The 16,418-nt window shown below is 32.7% G+C and overlaps 1 protein-coding gene across 2 annotated transcripts in view; it reads left to right on the top strand.

Moving 5' to 3' along the window:
* The window catches only part of Epha3 (EPH receptor A3), a 342,712-nt gene that overhangs the window by 86,801 nt on the left and 239,493 nt on the right, over positions 1-16,418 (top strand). For both annotated transcript variants that reach the window (XM_015478632.2, XM_015478631.2), the window contains exon 3: positions 13,303-13,963. In XM_015478632.2, the coding sequence (XP_015334118.1) occupies positions 13,303-13,963 (661 nt within the window). The remainder of the gene's footprint in view (positions 1-13,302; positions 13,964-16,418) is intronic.

Here is a 16,418-nt window from a genome sequence, read left to right as displayed (position 1 = left end):
TTCCAAATAATTATATTTTGGCACAGGTAGTATTAATACCTAAACTTTAAATTTATCTATGAATATTCTCTGAAATATTTTCTATGCATAATTGAGCAAATTTTCATTTATTTCATATAGAATAATTTCATATAATTGTGGTTTATACAAATATAATATGTGAAACTGCAAAATAATATACTGTCTGGAATACTTTCTGTTTATGTTTGTCATTTATAAAATATGGAAACATTTTAGATACCACACATAAATAAATGGTTAACGTGTAAGCAAATAAAACAAAAATTTTCGATTTACATATTTGACCATAATTTTTCCATTCACTTATTTTTAAGTTAAACTATTGCTTTAAAAATAATTCTCTCAATTGATACCATCTTTTATTGGGATGATAATTATTGTAATTTATTTTTTATTTTTTTAGTTCCAGAAATTGAACCCAGGAGTATTCAACCACTAAGCCACTGAGCCACATCCCCAGTCCTTTTTAATATTTTATTTAGAGACAGTCTCACTGAATTGTCTAGGGCCTCACTAAGCTGCTGAGGCTGGCTTTGAACTTGTGATCCTCCTGCCCCAGACTCCCAAGGAGTTGGGATTACAGGCATGCACCAGGGTGCCAGGCAATTGTTAAAATTTTATTAACCTAATTTCTAATTTGTTATTAAAACTTTTCCCCTATTGTCAATTATTTTGACATTGAACTAAATACTTTTATTTGAATAATGTTGTGAATACATACCATTTAAATTTTTAAATTTTTTCCTATATACCTTTTATATAAATGTTACATAAATAACATTAAACAATTTTTCCAATCTCAAATGCATTCATCCTTAAGTGTTTTTAAACTAAATTCATTTAAAATATATAAAATTCATATAATTTTTATATGAAAATTATAAATTCATATAAAATATGAATTTATAATTTTATATGAAAATTATAAATTCATATAAAATATATAAAAAATTTACATATTAATGGTATACCATGTGATATATGTAAAGTATAATGTTTAAATCAAGTTAAACATATCTCCTCAAACATTTATCTTTTTTTATGATAAAAACTTTCAAAGTGTTTTCTTCTTTTTGAAATGCACAGCCCATTAGTGTTATCTATAGTCACCCTGTGTGAGGCAGAAAAGATTAATACTAAATTTAGTTGTGGTATAATAATCCACTAATAATCAAGATATTTTAACCGGAAATTCACCTCTGTTACAGGTAAAGATTAAGTAAATTGTTTTTAAAACTCCATAATTACTGTCTTCACTTTTCTGTTATCTCTGCCTCAGTTCCATGAATTCTTGGAAAAACTCCTGCTTCCTAAGAAACCATTCTTTGTAGTCCTATTACATAAATAACATTAAACAATTTTTTGGTTCATTCTACTCAGACCACATGCTTTTTATTTTGAACTGTTCTCCATAACAGCTACACAGTTCTCAAAATTCTCTCTGTCTGGTGTCTCTGAATTGTTTCTCTTTGTTCCACTCCCACCTATGTAATTGCTCCTTTTCCAGAAGAAAATAATATGCTTAACTAGAACAAGTTTTTGATGTGGCAACATTTGAATATGGATACTTCAAAAGCCCAATTTATATAATATTTCCACTCTTTTCCTCAACTCATCTTTCTCTTTTTACCCTTTTTCATAAGCATTTCAAAATAGTCTGAAATTCATTTTTTTCTTTCTTTTTAAAACCATCTTAAGTATTTCCAAAGCTTTAATTATGTGGCTCCAAAATCCAAATTTCTCCTCTTATTTTTTTTTCCTGATTTTTGGATAACTTCTCCACTTTTGAAAACATCTTTGTGTTTCATGTTGACATATCAGACTGTGACTATATTAAGCAAGTCTGCCCTCTTTTTCCCTAGACTTTTTCTACCTATTCTGCTATCCATCCTTGATAATGACATTATTTACAAATCACCAAGTCAGATTAGTCAAAAATAGAAAAACTTTGAAATCTAAGAGTGCTGAGTTTGAATCCAGACTCTACTATTTGCAAGTTAACTGTTTTGGAGCAAATTATTGACCCCCCCCCCCCCACACACACACACACAGAGACACACTTACAGTCATTAGTCTCATCTGTGGAACTGGTTGTTCATTAGTAGAATCAATAGAGCTGCACAGGACATTCAAGTATAAAATGATTCAATACTTAGAAAGCCCATTACTTTGAACAAAAATGTAATCAATATGATTATCAAACAATGGGTTAATACTTCAGAGTCATTTCTCAATTTTCTCCAAGTAAATACCAGTCAGTTTCCATGTCCTAGTCCTACTTCTGAAATATAACTATCATTCAGAAATTAATCATTTACTTACTCAATCAAGGTTTGGATTATGTGAGACAATTTGGGTGCTAGGTATCAATAATGAATAAAATGCACGAGCTCCCACTACCCTTCCCTTAGCTAACCACAACTCTGATTATCTGCCTCCATTCCTCCTCCACTCCATGCAAAACCTTATAAAATCAATTTCCCAAACTTTTGAGCAATAAGAAAGAAAAACTCCGTTACAGCTCAAACCATCCACGTAATCATCTAGCAATTCTCTAATTCTTTATAGCAACCATAGTGTCCATTAAAAAGTGAGTCTGTCAAACCTCTGCTCAGATTCTGAGTCTGGACCTAAAGTCCTCCAATCCTAGCCTCCTCTTCCACCTCAACCAAAGTCTTTACCTCCCTCTTTGTAGGACACAACAGGATGATTCCCTATGCTGGGGCTTCTTACTTCTGTTTCCTTTACTCTGAATGCTCTTTCCTAATGTGCCTATATTCCTTTATTAAGTATTTATCCATAAATTCTTTCACTGCCATGAGCCTCTATTTAAAGATAACTTCTTGGGTGAGACTTCCTGGACCATTATTTTAAAATCCCTTCTCCTCTCAAGAAACACAACTACCAGTTGAGGAGAGGAAGGAAATGGGGAGAGAGGGAGAGGAAAGCACTGGAAAAGGGAGAAAAGGAAGTCCACTAGAGGAGAGGAAGGGGAATAGGGTGAAGGAGAAAGAGAGTGAAAAAGGAAGCACTGGGGACAGAAATGGAGAAAATTAAGTTCCATGTGTGTATGATTATGTCACAATGAACCTACTATTATAGATAAATATAATATACAAATAAAAACGTCTTCTCCAAAAGAAGATGGGAAGAGAAAAACTTGGCTTCAGAAACTTATGAGCAGTTATTACTGTGAAAACAAAACAAAACAAGACAGCTCTCCCTTCTCCCTTTACTCCCTTGCCCCTTTCATTTCTTCTTTATATTTTTTTTGTAACAGGGGTCGAACCCAGGAGTGCTTAACCACTAAGTCACATACCCAGTCTTTTTAAAAATTTTCTTGTATACTTTTATTTGTTTTGTTTAATTATCCATGACAGGAGATTATATTTTGACATATTTATACAAACATGGAGTATATCTTGTTCTAATTAGGATCCCATTCTTGCAGTTGTATATGATATAGAGATTAATTGTGGTGTATTCATGTATGTAACTAGGAAAGTTATGTCTGACTCATTCTACTTTCTTTCCTATTCATATTGGCTCTCTTCTCTTCATTCTCTTTTGTCTGATTCATTAAACATCTATTCTTCTCCTCCCCCATTTTTGTGTGTTAGCATCCACACATCAGAGAAACCATTTGACCCTTTTTGGGGTGGTGGTGGCTTATTTTACTTAGCATGATAATCTCCAGATCCATACATTTGTGGGCAAATGTCCCAAAGTCATTCTTTCATATGGTTGAGTAATATTCCATTGTGTATGTATACCACATTTTCTTTATCCAGTCATCTGTTGATACTGCTGGCAAAACTTTTACTAGACTTCCAAGAGCAGTCTTTTGGTAAATAGAAGATAGCATTGTTCATTTTACAATAAAAATGTAAAGTAGGCAAATATTCAGTTAGTTTATGTCATGAATGTTATTTCTTGAATTTCAGAAGAGTAAAACATTTAAGGAAACTCTAGACAAAGAAAAAAAGAATAGGAAATATTTTTAAATATATCCCTATTGTATTATAAGAGGTAAAATAAACTCCCAGTGTATTCCAATAACATGTTTGGTTAACCCAGCTGTAGCAGAATAATCATTTTGGTTATACATAGTCTTACAACCATTGTAAATGGACAATCTATTTTTATTCACATGTCTAAATAGTATTTACTATTATTTATTCCATTTTACAAATGTGTAAGTTAAGTCCCAATTTATTAGATCTTCTAGCTATTGGTAGCAAAGCTAGGTTTCAAATACAGGTCTCTAGGAGTGTCTTCAAAGCTTAAATTCTTAAATCTTGGGTTCCCAAGATATTTAATGGACAAAAGATTAAAAATGTTTGTACAAAGCAGGGTTGCTACCCCTGTGGGAGAAAAGCAGCAAAGGAGGTCTTTATAGCTTTAAAATTGATGGTATAAAGCAGCTTACTTTCAGGGGAATGTTCTTAAGAATTACACTTATTTTGTTCAAAATAAACTTGCTATCTGAAGATCTATAAAACTTAACATATGTTCTGTGGTGACAGGAATTAATTTCATTTCCGTCACTGTGAGTGCTCCACAGGTATATTGTAAATTGCTATGAATTACTGTGGCTGTGACCCATTATCATAGCAGGAAATTACATGAATCTCACAACTGATATGAAATGTACTGCTGTCACTGCTATGCATTAATTTCGAAGTAGTTGGCCATTTGTAACAATTCTGTAAATGTCCATCTTAGCACCGTTTTCAGTCTAGACAGGTTAAGCCAATGTGCATAGAATTTTCTCCCATTATTTTCAAGCAGTTACACTGAATTCTGAAATTACCTTTTTATTGGGCAATTTCACCTTGAACATTTTTCCAAGAATAGGAAACGTGATAGTCTCCTTGTCCTACTCCCTAATGTTTAAGAGAAATTTATTGTATAAAAAGTAAAGTAATTTGGTTACATTTGAACAGGAAGACAGAGTGAGTAAATTTCTAGTGACTGTTAACAATGCTGCCTTTACTTTTAAACTTTTAATGAACAGAAAATGGTTTATTTATGATACTTTAGCTATATTGACTTCTTTGATAAAATAATTTTCAGATAACAGTAAACTTTCAGGTAACAGTAAACAGTAAAATGTTATGGTTTTAAAAAGAATATTTTAAAAATTAGAAATCTCCTTTACATGCTAAATAGATATTTCATCATTTAAAAAAATCAATCCTCTATACTACAAAATATACTTTTCTTATTGTTTCTTTAATACTGACATTCTTTACCTTACAGGGAAAATCATTTTAAATAGCAGATTTAACTGAACAGTTTTGACAGTGCTAAATTTAGATATAGTCTCTCATGGTAAATTTTATATTTTAGCATATCATAACTACATAGTACATCAATGCCTCAGGCTACTTTCCCTTTTTTGGTAGGTCTTTAAGCATTTTCCCATCATTTTTCACTTTTAATGCTCTACCATATTCCAGGCTTTCAGACCCTTTATATTACAAAATTATTTTTTCCCATCAATTAAAAAAATAATCATCATAAATATATTGCCGCACATTTTCTAGAAATTTATCTCCCAGTCTTTTTTTATTTTAATAAACATAGCATGGTTCTTATATTCACTCAGTTAGGCCACTCTCTGAGGCATAACTCTCCAAAGTACTGATTTTTAGAATTTACTGTCTTATGAAACCAAAAGCACACTTCTGTACTTTGTTAATTATATATGTTTGGCATTTGGCACTCTGAATGCCATTTAATTTTAGAAAATCTCTATAGGGTTCTAACTTGTTTTTAGGCACAGATGCTAGGGAAAGATGGCTGATCCAAACCAGAGACCATGTAAGAGAAAAATAATGATGAATAAAGAAATGAATGCATATGTCTTATATAAAATAACAGTGGATTTAACTGGCAGACAATATGCTCCTCATAAAAGAGATATTCTATCTTCTTTATTACTATAATATCAATATAGTACTTGATGCATGTCAATTAATCAATAAATATGCAATGAATGTTCTTGAATGGGGATGTATAGAGTGTAATGAGAACATAATTTGAAGGATAAAGTATTATAAAAAGTCACTTATTTTTATATGTATCTAGATAGATAGATATGCCTTGAATTTTTTTGTTGATACAGCATCTGTCAGTATGAATCTTTCTACTGTTTTAATAACCAAAAATTTATAATGTCATCAGTTGTGTTACTCTCTGAAGGTATGGATTTATCCATCAAGCATTCATAAAAATTAATGTAACCCTTTATAAACTTTTGGGAAATGTCAAGTAATTTTTCATTCAACAAAGGTCATGTTCTTCACAACACTCATTTGTGTCTTTACAGTGGTCTTTCTGAGGATCTCCTCCTACTTCTCTGGGGTAAAAATTCCTAGTCCAGAGTTAGTCATGGGATTCATCAGTAAGGGCAAGTTGGTTGGTATTGCTCACATTTTCCCAGGCCTTTCTTCTCTAATTGCTCAGAGTCCCTGCCTGGTGCCCTATGTCTTAGGGCACCATCTAAGACATATCCCTGGGTTGTTCACATTTTTTTCTCTCTTTGCATTCCCCCATAGTTCTACTTGTGGAAATTTTAGCCATCTTTCCTTCCATTTCTTCTTCTTTAAAGATTTCTGAATCCTTCCATCCGGTAATAATCTTTCCTTTCCCAACAGCTGCTTGCAGTTCCTCAAGAAGAGAGCAGGTCATCACATGATTTATGTGACAGTTTCCTCTGCCATCAACTTACGAATAAGAAGAAATCATTTTTTTTCTTTTTGTTATCCAGTTTCTAATTTAGTCTTTATGCATAGAAATATTTGATACATGCATGCAGAATTGAATAAAACTGCTATTTTCAATGCATTTTTAAAATGACAGATCACCACAGAAAATCATAGTGGGAAACAAGCAAACTGTAGCAAACTACAAAATTAGCAGCATGTCTAAAACTTACTGTCTTTCATTCATGCTAGTAGAAACATGTTATTGAAAGTAACCCACCCACACACTGTTTATGTGTTTGGGTGATGCACATGTTTCACATTTACCTCTAGTTAGAAATAGAACACTCTGATTATATTTACCTGGTTTGTTATGGTGAGACCTAACAATTCCTATGGGAGGCAGAAGATGAGGTTATTCAGGTGGGTGTCTCAATAGGGCATGTGTGGGTCTTGGAGTGAAAAACAGATGGGATAAGAAATGAGCAGAAAACCATGCTACAAAGCTGGGCAGACATTTTAGGCACTTCCTGTGGGAACCCAGAAGGGAAGGAAGCTGATATTGCAGTACCTCTTCAGGCAGAGCTCAATAAAGTTAAAAATCAGTTCATCAAGGGATAACTAGCACTGATAAATAGTATATGAGTTTGGTAGAATTACCTAGAAAACTTCAAAACAAAACAGTTAGTGTAGGTAAGGCCCTATGAAGCAGTATTTTATAAAGCTCCCTGGCTAATCGTTAGTCAGAATTGAGAATCACTGAAATAGATGAATTAGGCATACTGTAGTTAAAGATATGGGACATTTGTCTAAAAGATTTGTGGAAACAGCTCTGCAATCCCCATACAGGAATGCTGAGACCCAGCTAAGAAAAGAATAACTAAAATAAAAGATAATGTAGAAATAGAGAAAGCAAGGCAAGGGGTCATGGAGGATCCCTGTACACTCAAGCTTTCTGAAGACACTGCATCTTTAATAACGTGCATCCTGTTACAAATGGTTTGCTGCAGAAATTACCATGGCCTGCCCGGCGTTCCTGAGATTCTAAACAGGAACCTTGTGTCATTCTATTCCACTGTGCTGACTCTGGTCCTTTCACCTCTTCATTTGTTTTTAATCTCTTTTCAATATAGTTTACTAAAATCAGTCAGTTATCCTTCCTGTATTCCTGTGTTCTAATACCATTATCAAAATCTGATTAATACTGTTGTGGTTTGAATGTGAGGTGTCCCCCAGAAGTTCACATGTGAGACAGTGCAAGAAAGTTGAGAGAAGAAATGATTGAGTTGTAAGAGTCTTAACCTAATCAGTGATTTATTCCCCTGATAGGGATTAACTGAATGGTAACTGAAGTCGTAGGGTGTGGCTGGTGGAGGTTGGAATTGGGGCGTGGCTTTGGATATATATTTGTATTTGGCCAGTGGAGTCTCTCTGCTTCCCAATCAGGATATGAGCTGCTTCCCTCTGCCACAATATCCCACCATGGATGTTCAGCCTCACCTTGAGCCCCAAGGAATAGAGCCAGCCTTCTGCGGACCATAAAACCTCTGAAACCATGAGCCCCTAAATAAGCCTTTTCCTCCTAAAATGTTCTGGTCAGGTCTTTTAGTCACAGCAGTGAAAAAGCTGACTAAAACAAATACTTAGAGGTTAAAGGTGGGTGGGGGAATGTATAGCAGTCACAATTACTAAAATCTTGGCCTTACCTTACCAGGAAAGTCCCTTCAGGACATTCCTATAGTAAGACTCTGGACCACATCTTTTCATTGATGCTGACTTTCCAGTATCAAGTCTACATCTTCTCTCTTCCTGATCACTTTACCACAAACATAATGGTCTAATTTGACATTCACCTACAAAATGCAAAACAAGTTCTGAAGTTCATTTTCTTCATGTGCCTCAATTGTTTCATATACTTCAATGATTTTATTTTATATAATACCCATGTGTGTTAATGGTGTGCCTATGCAGATGTATTTTTGAGACTAGAATGGACTAAGAAAAATTATGAATGAATAGATATAAATCATTTTTGTAGTCATATCTGTACCTGAAACTTGAAATGGCATCCTTGCTTTAAGAAATTTTTTCATCTTCATTCTTAAAATGTTGTTCCCAGGTAAATATTCAAGTTTCTGGGATGAACACTAAATTTCTGCAATGGGTGTTGTTGTGTATAAGGGGAAAGAAACATGGGACTGTGAAATGTGGATGGATGAAGTCATAACATAACTCATCTTAATATCACTATAGGTGCAAGATTCATTATCATTAGCATTTTATAAAGCACAAAGTCACATATTATTAACCACTGAAATATAAAACTGATATTCTAAATATAAGCATATCAGTGATATAATTTTCTTTTTATTATCATCTGAAAATTTATAAGAAACTGGTTGTAACTTTTAAAAGGAAAATCATGAAATTATTGTTTTCACTTCATATTTTCCTATCATATTATTCTGAACACTAAATGTATTGCAGTGTCTCCCTCTTTAAAGGAACTATAACTAGGACTTCCCTTTACTCTTGTCCTTTGCAACTAGTTAAACCTATTACTCATGAAAAGAATGAATATCAACAATAATAACATGTCCATAGTTACTCTCATTGAAGTACATAAAAATGAGAGGTAATAGGTTAAATGCCAATTAATTATTCAACATTTATATTTCCATCAAAAATATATGTTTGGTCCAGTGAGAAGTAAATTTGCTTGCTCTGTAGAGCACATAAATGAAGAGACTCCTTAGTATGCACCCACCAACTTTACAGAAGATTTTTGTGATTATGCTACTGGAAATCAATTTCAGAATGGTCTGTATGAGGAGAAGACATCTGCATACGTGGGTTTCTATAGTTGCAATCATCTGGAAATCTGGAAAAAGAAAATGTATATATATGAACTTGGTTCTAGTCTCTGTGATCTAGTAAGAAATGCTTGAGTATGAATTTGGAAGCCAAATAAACCTCAGAATTGTTGATTTTAGAAAATTGAAGCTTTAAAAATATTTTTGAGATTTTGCTAAATCTGTGTCCTCTTATGCAAAAAAAAAAGAAAAAAAAGATTCTTGGACAAACTTGGAGATTTTTTTTTAAGTATTAGAAAATCAAAGGGTAAGATGCTTTTTACTGTCAAATTCTGTGATTGATTGCATGTCACCCACTGCCTTAGAACAATTATTATAGCAGTATTGTATCTCTAATAATTTATGAGCATTATATATTAATTCTGAGACTAGAAAGATTTGGTAAATCTGATTATTTTTAAATTTATGAAGCATACTACTATAGAAACAGCTTTAATCAATGATTTTTTTGTTTTCCTGCAGCAATAAAAAAAGTGCTCATTTGGGGATTTTATTTCTACTGTCTCTAGTCCTCAGCAAACACTAGTGTTAGAGACTTGCTGGTTTTGCAAGTGGTCAGAGATGCAAGCCACCATCACTTACAGGCAATTTGGTCTTCATTACAAATTAATGAAGTGATAATTGCTCTGTGCAACCTTTTATGTGCAAAGCATGCTGGTGTTGTTTGCATTATCTTCTTGTAATTTATACCTCCACATTCAAGGACTTGTGATAGCTTGCCAAAGTTAAACTACAATGAGAGCTCCATAATTAAAATCATATTTTACATCAAATTATGATAATCTCTACATAATGTGCTCTGTTTGATGTCTGGGAGAATGATACTTATAGCAGAAGAAATTTGCAAATGATTCATCAGCCAAAATACAAACTCATCAATTCTTATGCAGAAATCTTGACTTTAAAAATGTAAAGTCAATCGGTTTATTTTCAAATACCAGTGTCTTGATCTATTTTCTGTGAGAGGACCACAGAAAGCATTTATTCTCTGAAGGTTTTGCTAGCTCTGTTCTCATGATGCCATTGTAAAACCAATGTAGAGATAAGATGACTCCACAAGCACTCACTTTTAACACCAGAGATTTTGAAATACCAAACCTGTTCATTTCCTTTTCTTCCTTATAGAGAACTTAGACTTCAATTTTTATTTGAATGTGACATTACCATTGTAGGTACCTCAATGTAAAAACTCTTACATCAAATATTTTTCTTGTACAATTTCTTCTGAAAACCTTCCTATAAAATGCATCATAGACTGAATATTTGAAAGTATCATATTGGTGATTATTAAAATATGATGTGAATATTTTTTTGCTTATAATAAGATACAGTTATATCATGTATATTATATCTAGGCTTTCCTACAACAGTGCCAATTGTTACTTTGTTCAACTGATCTTACATTAAAGATGAAGTTGAGTCGATTTTTGCCTCAAGAAAATAAATGCCTGTCTTCTGTCCTAAATCCTATTTGACAAAGGATATTAAAATATTTTTTACTTATTTTGTTTGTAAATTGGTAGAAGAGCTTGGGAGACTTAGAAGTTTTTAAACTGTGTTCTATACACTGATGAGATCCACAAATTATTTTTAATAATTCAAACACCATAAGGTAGATAACTTATTTATCCCTTAATGAAGTTTAAAGGTCAAATAGAAGCCATGTTTCTTTACTTGTTATGCCCATCAGTTTTATAAATTAACATTTTATCTCGTTTTTTTATTAGAAGTCATAGATTGAAACTCCTATATGTTGTTTAAATATATAAATAGAAACACTGTATAGAAACTTTATATGTTGTTGATTTAGTTAGCATATTTTTAAAATCTGCTTTTGCTGATGAAAATTAATAGTGGGAGAAAAATTAGGAACATATTTATAATAGACTTTACAAAGATTTTATTTATCTATAAAACTAAAGCATTCTCTAATAAAGAAATTCATGTTGTTTTACTTTCATAAATGGTTTATACATATATAAAAAGAATAAATCAAATTTTACTTATTTTCCAAATGCTTAAATTTTTCTACTGCATTTTATGGTAAATATGAAGAGGTCAAAATTTGGCAAGTACACATAAAATTAAACTAACATTAGTACATATTGAATCAAATTTGAAATGAAGAGCATAGTTAATAAGAGCTGTATAATAGAGAATTATTTTCTATGAATGGCATGGATATGGAATGCAAAGAGAAGAAAGCATAGTTCAGTGAAGTTGTACCATAAAAAAGAGAATAAAGGACAAAGGATCCAACATAGCTCCCCAAAACAATAACAGAGTTACTGACAAGAACATAGGATTGACAAAAGTGGAACTTATTATTTACTCAATTTACTCAAACTTTTAGAAAAATTAACATATTGGTTGGGATCATTTTTGTTTTTTAAGAAGTGCAGATGCTAATATAAAGAGGTGGTGGGGAGCCATAGAAGACTCAAATGGCAAAAGACATTATTTCCTGGAAGCAGTAGGCAAAATAAGACATGGCCAAAATAAAATGTAGACACAAAGATAATAGTTGAAAACAACTGGTATAAAAGTGTTTGGACCATAAGTAACATATAAAACTACTATGCTAAATTAAAAGCTTCTCAAAAATCTGTCATAAGGATCCCAAAAAGCACTCCTTGGCTGTTTTGAAATCCTGAAACTTTTAATGTCTTTTTACAGTGAGAAAAGAGTATAATTTTAACTACTGCAACAATACTAACCAAACCAAATTAGGTTTCTTGACTATGTAAATGTTCAATGTGGGTAAAGTTCATTAAGAATTGACATATTCACTACACTGTGTTTTCAGTTTTTCATGCAGAGAAATGAGGCATATTTATAACTTGACTTTAAGTTTTCTTTTAGTTCCCCAACATGGACACATTGGAATGATTGAATACCTTTAAAAATGTCATGCATGAAGATACGCAGTAATGACATAATTTATATTCACTTCATTTTTCCATACATCAAAGTTTACCACAACCTTGCCCATACTGGGAGAAGATTAATAATAATGAACATTTTTGTTTGTGTGTGTGTGTGTGTGTGTGTGTGTTTGTATTGGGGATTGAACCCAGAGGTGCTTTACTTATGAGCCATCTCCCCAGCCCTTTATATTTTTAATTTTGAGACAAGTTCTCACTAAGTATCTTAGAGCATGACTAAGTTGCCGAGGCTGGCCTTGAACTTGTGATCTTCCTGCCTCAGCTTCCAGAGTCACTGGGATTACAGGCATGTGCCACAGGGCTGGGGTAATAATGATGGACTTTTGTAAGATGTATTTTCCATACTTTTTTTTGAACAAACAAACAAAAGCAAAAATATACAACAAAACCATAAACCATAACATAATGTCACCGTAGACAATTCATTTTGAGGTTTTGATCCTGAATGTTTGGCTAGGCTCCATCAATTGCTAAGTGACTTTTTCCTGAATATCCAACAAAGTACAGTGCAATTCAAGTGTGTTCATCCAAATTATAAATTACTTGTGTCACTGAATTCATAGAACCTTGTAAATTATAAAAAAATACAAACTAGACAGTTATGGAATTGCTCTACATCAATTGAAATAAGCAATATAGAAGGGTCTGCTGATTTTCTCTAGTTCCTGTGATGTCTTTGAGAGCTGGTCTTGCATTTATTATTCATTATGCTTAGTTCATTAACTCTGCCTATCTTTTTCTTTGATTCTTTAGTGGGAAGAGATAAGTGGTGTTGATGAACATTACACACCCATCAGGACTTATCAGGTGTGCAATGTCATGGATCATAGCCAAAATAATTGGCTGAGGACAAACTGGGTCCCCAGGAACTCAGCTCAGAAGATCTATGTGGAGCTCAAGTTCACTCTTCGGGACTGCAATAGCATTCCACTGGTTTTAGGAACCTGCAAGGAGACTTTCAACCTGTACTACATGGAGTCTGATGATGATCATGGGGTCAAATTCCGAGAGCATCAATTTACAAAGATTGACACCATTGCAGCTGACGAAAGTTTCACACAGATGGATCTTGGGGATCGTATTCTTAAACTCAACACTGAGATTAGAGAAGTAGGTCCTGTCAACAAAAAGGGATTTTACCTGGCTTTTCAAGATGTTGGTGCTTGTGTTGCCTTGGTCTCTGTGAGAGTGTACTTCAAAAAGTGCCCATTCACAGTGAAGAATCTGGCTATGTTTCCAGACACAGTACCTATGGACTCCCAGTCTCTGGTGGAGGTTAGAGGTTCTTGTGTCAACAATTCTAAGGAGGAAGACCCTCCCAGGATGTACTGCAGTACTGAAGGCGAGTGGCTTGTGCCCATTGGCAAGTGCTCCTGCAACGCTGGTTATGAAGAAAGAGGTTTCATGTGTCAAGGTAAGAGCCTTCCTTCTCTTTCCCTCATGATGGTATTTCTTACCTGTGAGTTCATTGAAACATAGCAAGAGGAAATGAACCCAGTCTGTGTTCACTTGCCAGCAAAACATGAGTAGAGTCTATTTAAAGACTAAGATATATCTATCTGTATATATATCTTGATGTGTATATTCCTAGTTTGTGCAGAAATATTAACGTGTTTGATTATATGGTGCTGGCCTATACCCCCTAGGGATGTCCTATGTTATATTAAAGTTTTTGGTATTTGATGATGTATGGTAGTCTAACTCTGTACCAATTAAAAGAAAAAAGCTTTGTCTTTTAGGCAACAAAATTAGATATACTGAGGACTATATTTATACTTATTAATCTCATAGCAAAACTATTTAATCACAATAAAATATGTGTTTTTTCCTAGTGACATATTGCTATCAAATAGGTATTTATATCATTATTGCTGTAAGGAAAATTATTTATATTTAAAAATCTAGGGCTGATTCAATAGTATTTGATGCACAATTTTTATTTTTAGTTGAGGTATAATTTTTAAAAGTTTATTTTGCTCCATTATTTGTCCTTTTTTATTGCCTAGCATAATATCTGTGTCTCTCCACAGTTGCAATGCATATTTAATATTTACTATAGTACTAGAGAAGCTGAACTCTATCATCAGATTTGATTTTATTAAAAATAAGTTTCTACTTGATGTAAAATAAAAGTTCTTTTTTATGCAAAACTATATGTATCAAATGTGATATAGCAAATCATAAATTTCAAAACTAGACATTTATCATTAGGCAAGATTTTAGGCTTGAACATGCTGAAAACATTATTTATATTTTAAATGTATAAATATAGAAGAGAACCTTAATACATAGCTTTTGGAATCTTGCTATTTTAATACTTTGTATTTCAATTTGTTAAGGGAATAGAGTTTAATAGTTGCGTCAAGGTCATGGCCATTCAGTAAGTCACTTTTCTCAAGGCCATGTCAAAGAGGAAGAATACATTTGATATATAACTTCTCCTATTTCAAATGCAAACAGAACATAGCATAGAACTATGGACATGGTTTGTAGGAATGAATTAAATCAACAAATGGCACACTCATGCCTCACACTTCTCATTTTATTCATCATTAATACATTGTTAATAAATTGATTTCAAAGGTTTTAAAATTGAAACAACATAGTAGCTACTACTTGCTTATATTCATAAACATTTATACTACACTTTGAATTGTATTTTTTCAATGATGCATTTACTTGTGTTATACGCTATTTATGAGATTAATTTTAAAAAATAAAATCACGAAGACTTACTTCAAAAGCAATTGGAAAGTTGTACAAACAAATATTTAATACATAACTACTTCATTTTATGTAATTTACGGAGAATTCAAATATATATTTTTTCATTCCTTAAGTAATCCCTTGCTAGATGCCAGCACTGCACTGATTGCCAATTAATGTCAATAAGCTACCTCATTTATTTCCAAAGTTAACCTATCAGGGACATACTATGACTATCTCCACTTTAACATGAAAACAAAAGTGTGAGAGGTTTATCATCTTGCCTTTCATGTGTAAGTTTATCCTGGAGTTGAGATGAAACCAGGCATCTTGGCTCCAAAGGCTTCAGTCTCACATTACCCACATGCTTCCTAGGATTCAGTCTCATGGTGGAAGAGGAAACCCCACAAGCACAAGTTTGAAGTGTAAGGAGGCCACTAAAATTTGTCACAAAATAGCCAAGAAATCTGTTAATATAACCTTATCTAAGTCACATCTTTTTGCTTTTTAGATTTTTTTTAAGAAGGAGCAATTACCAGCCAAAAGATCATTTGAGGGGAAGATTAAGCTTAGACTAGGGTGATATCAAGTAAATTCTGAATATGTGGATTGTCCAGCATCTTATGCAAAACATCCTAGTAAATTTAATTGAATCAGTATTTCTTACTATCTGTATCTACAAAGTAATCAAAAGCCAGACACAGGAGAAATATAGATGAATAAGTCATTGTATCTATATTTAAAGAGATCACAATCTGGTATGAAAGACAGTTACATAAATTAATAATTTTAATGCTAGACAGACCAATAAATCTTCTGCAAGAGGTACAATATGCCTTGTCATTGTAGCAGAAAAAAACAATTCTCAGGATTTCAAAATTAATCATGGGAATTGATAATTAATTATGGGAAGCTCCTGAGTTAAGAATTTTGGACTCTTTTTGTTATTGCTCTCAGAAAGTTTTAATGTAGGAAAGGTTAACCATCTTATACAACTTACACATTATAGAGGTAAAATATACAATGAGATTTACAATTTGCTTATTAAATCATTACCTTAAAAATCTCAAAATGAATTGAGGTCCAATCAGATTGCTGTCTTCTGAGTTTGTGCCATAGAAACATCTTAAAGACAATAAAAACTTCATTTCTAGGTTATCTTC

Source organism: Marmota marmota, unplaced genomic scaffold, assembly GCF_001458135.2.
Source record: "Marmota marmota marmota unplaced genomic scaffold, marMar, whole genome shotgun sequence".
In the NCBI taxonomy this organism is placed as follows: domain Eukaryota; kingdom Metazoa; phylum Chordata; class Mammalia; order Rodentia; family Sciuridae; genus Marmota; species Marmota marmota.
The sequence above is the reverse complement of the archived record's forward strand: the minus strand, read 5'-3'. Positions and strand labels throughout refer to the sequence as shown.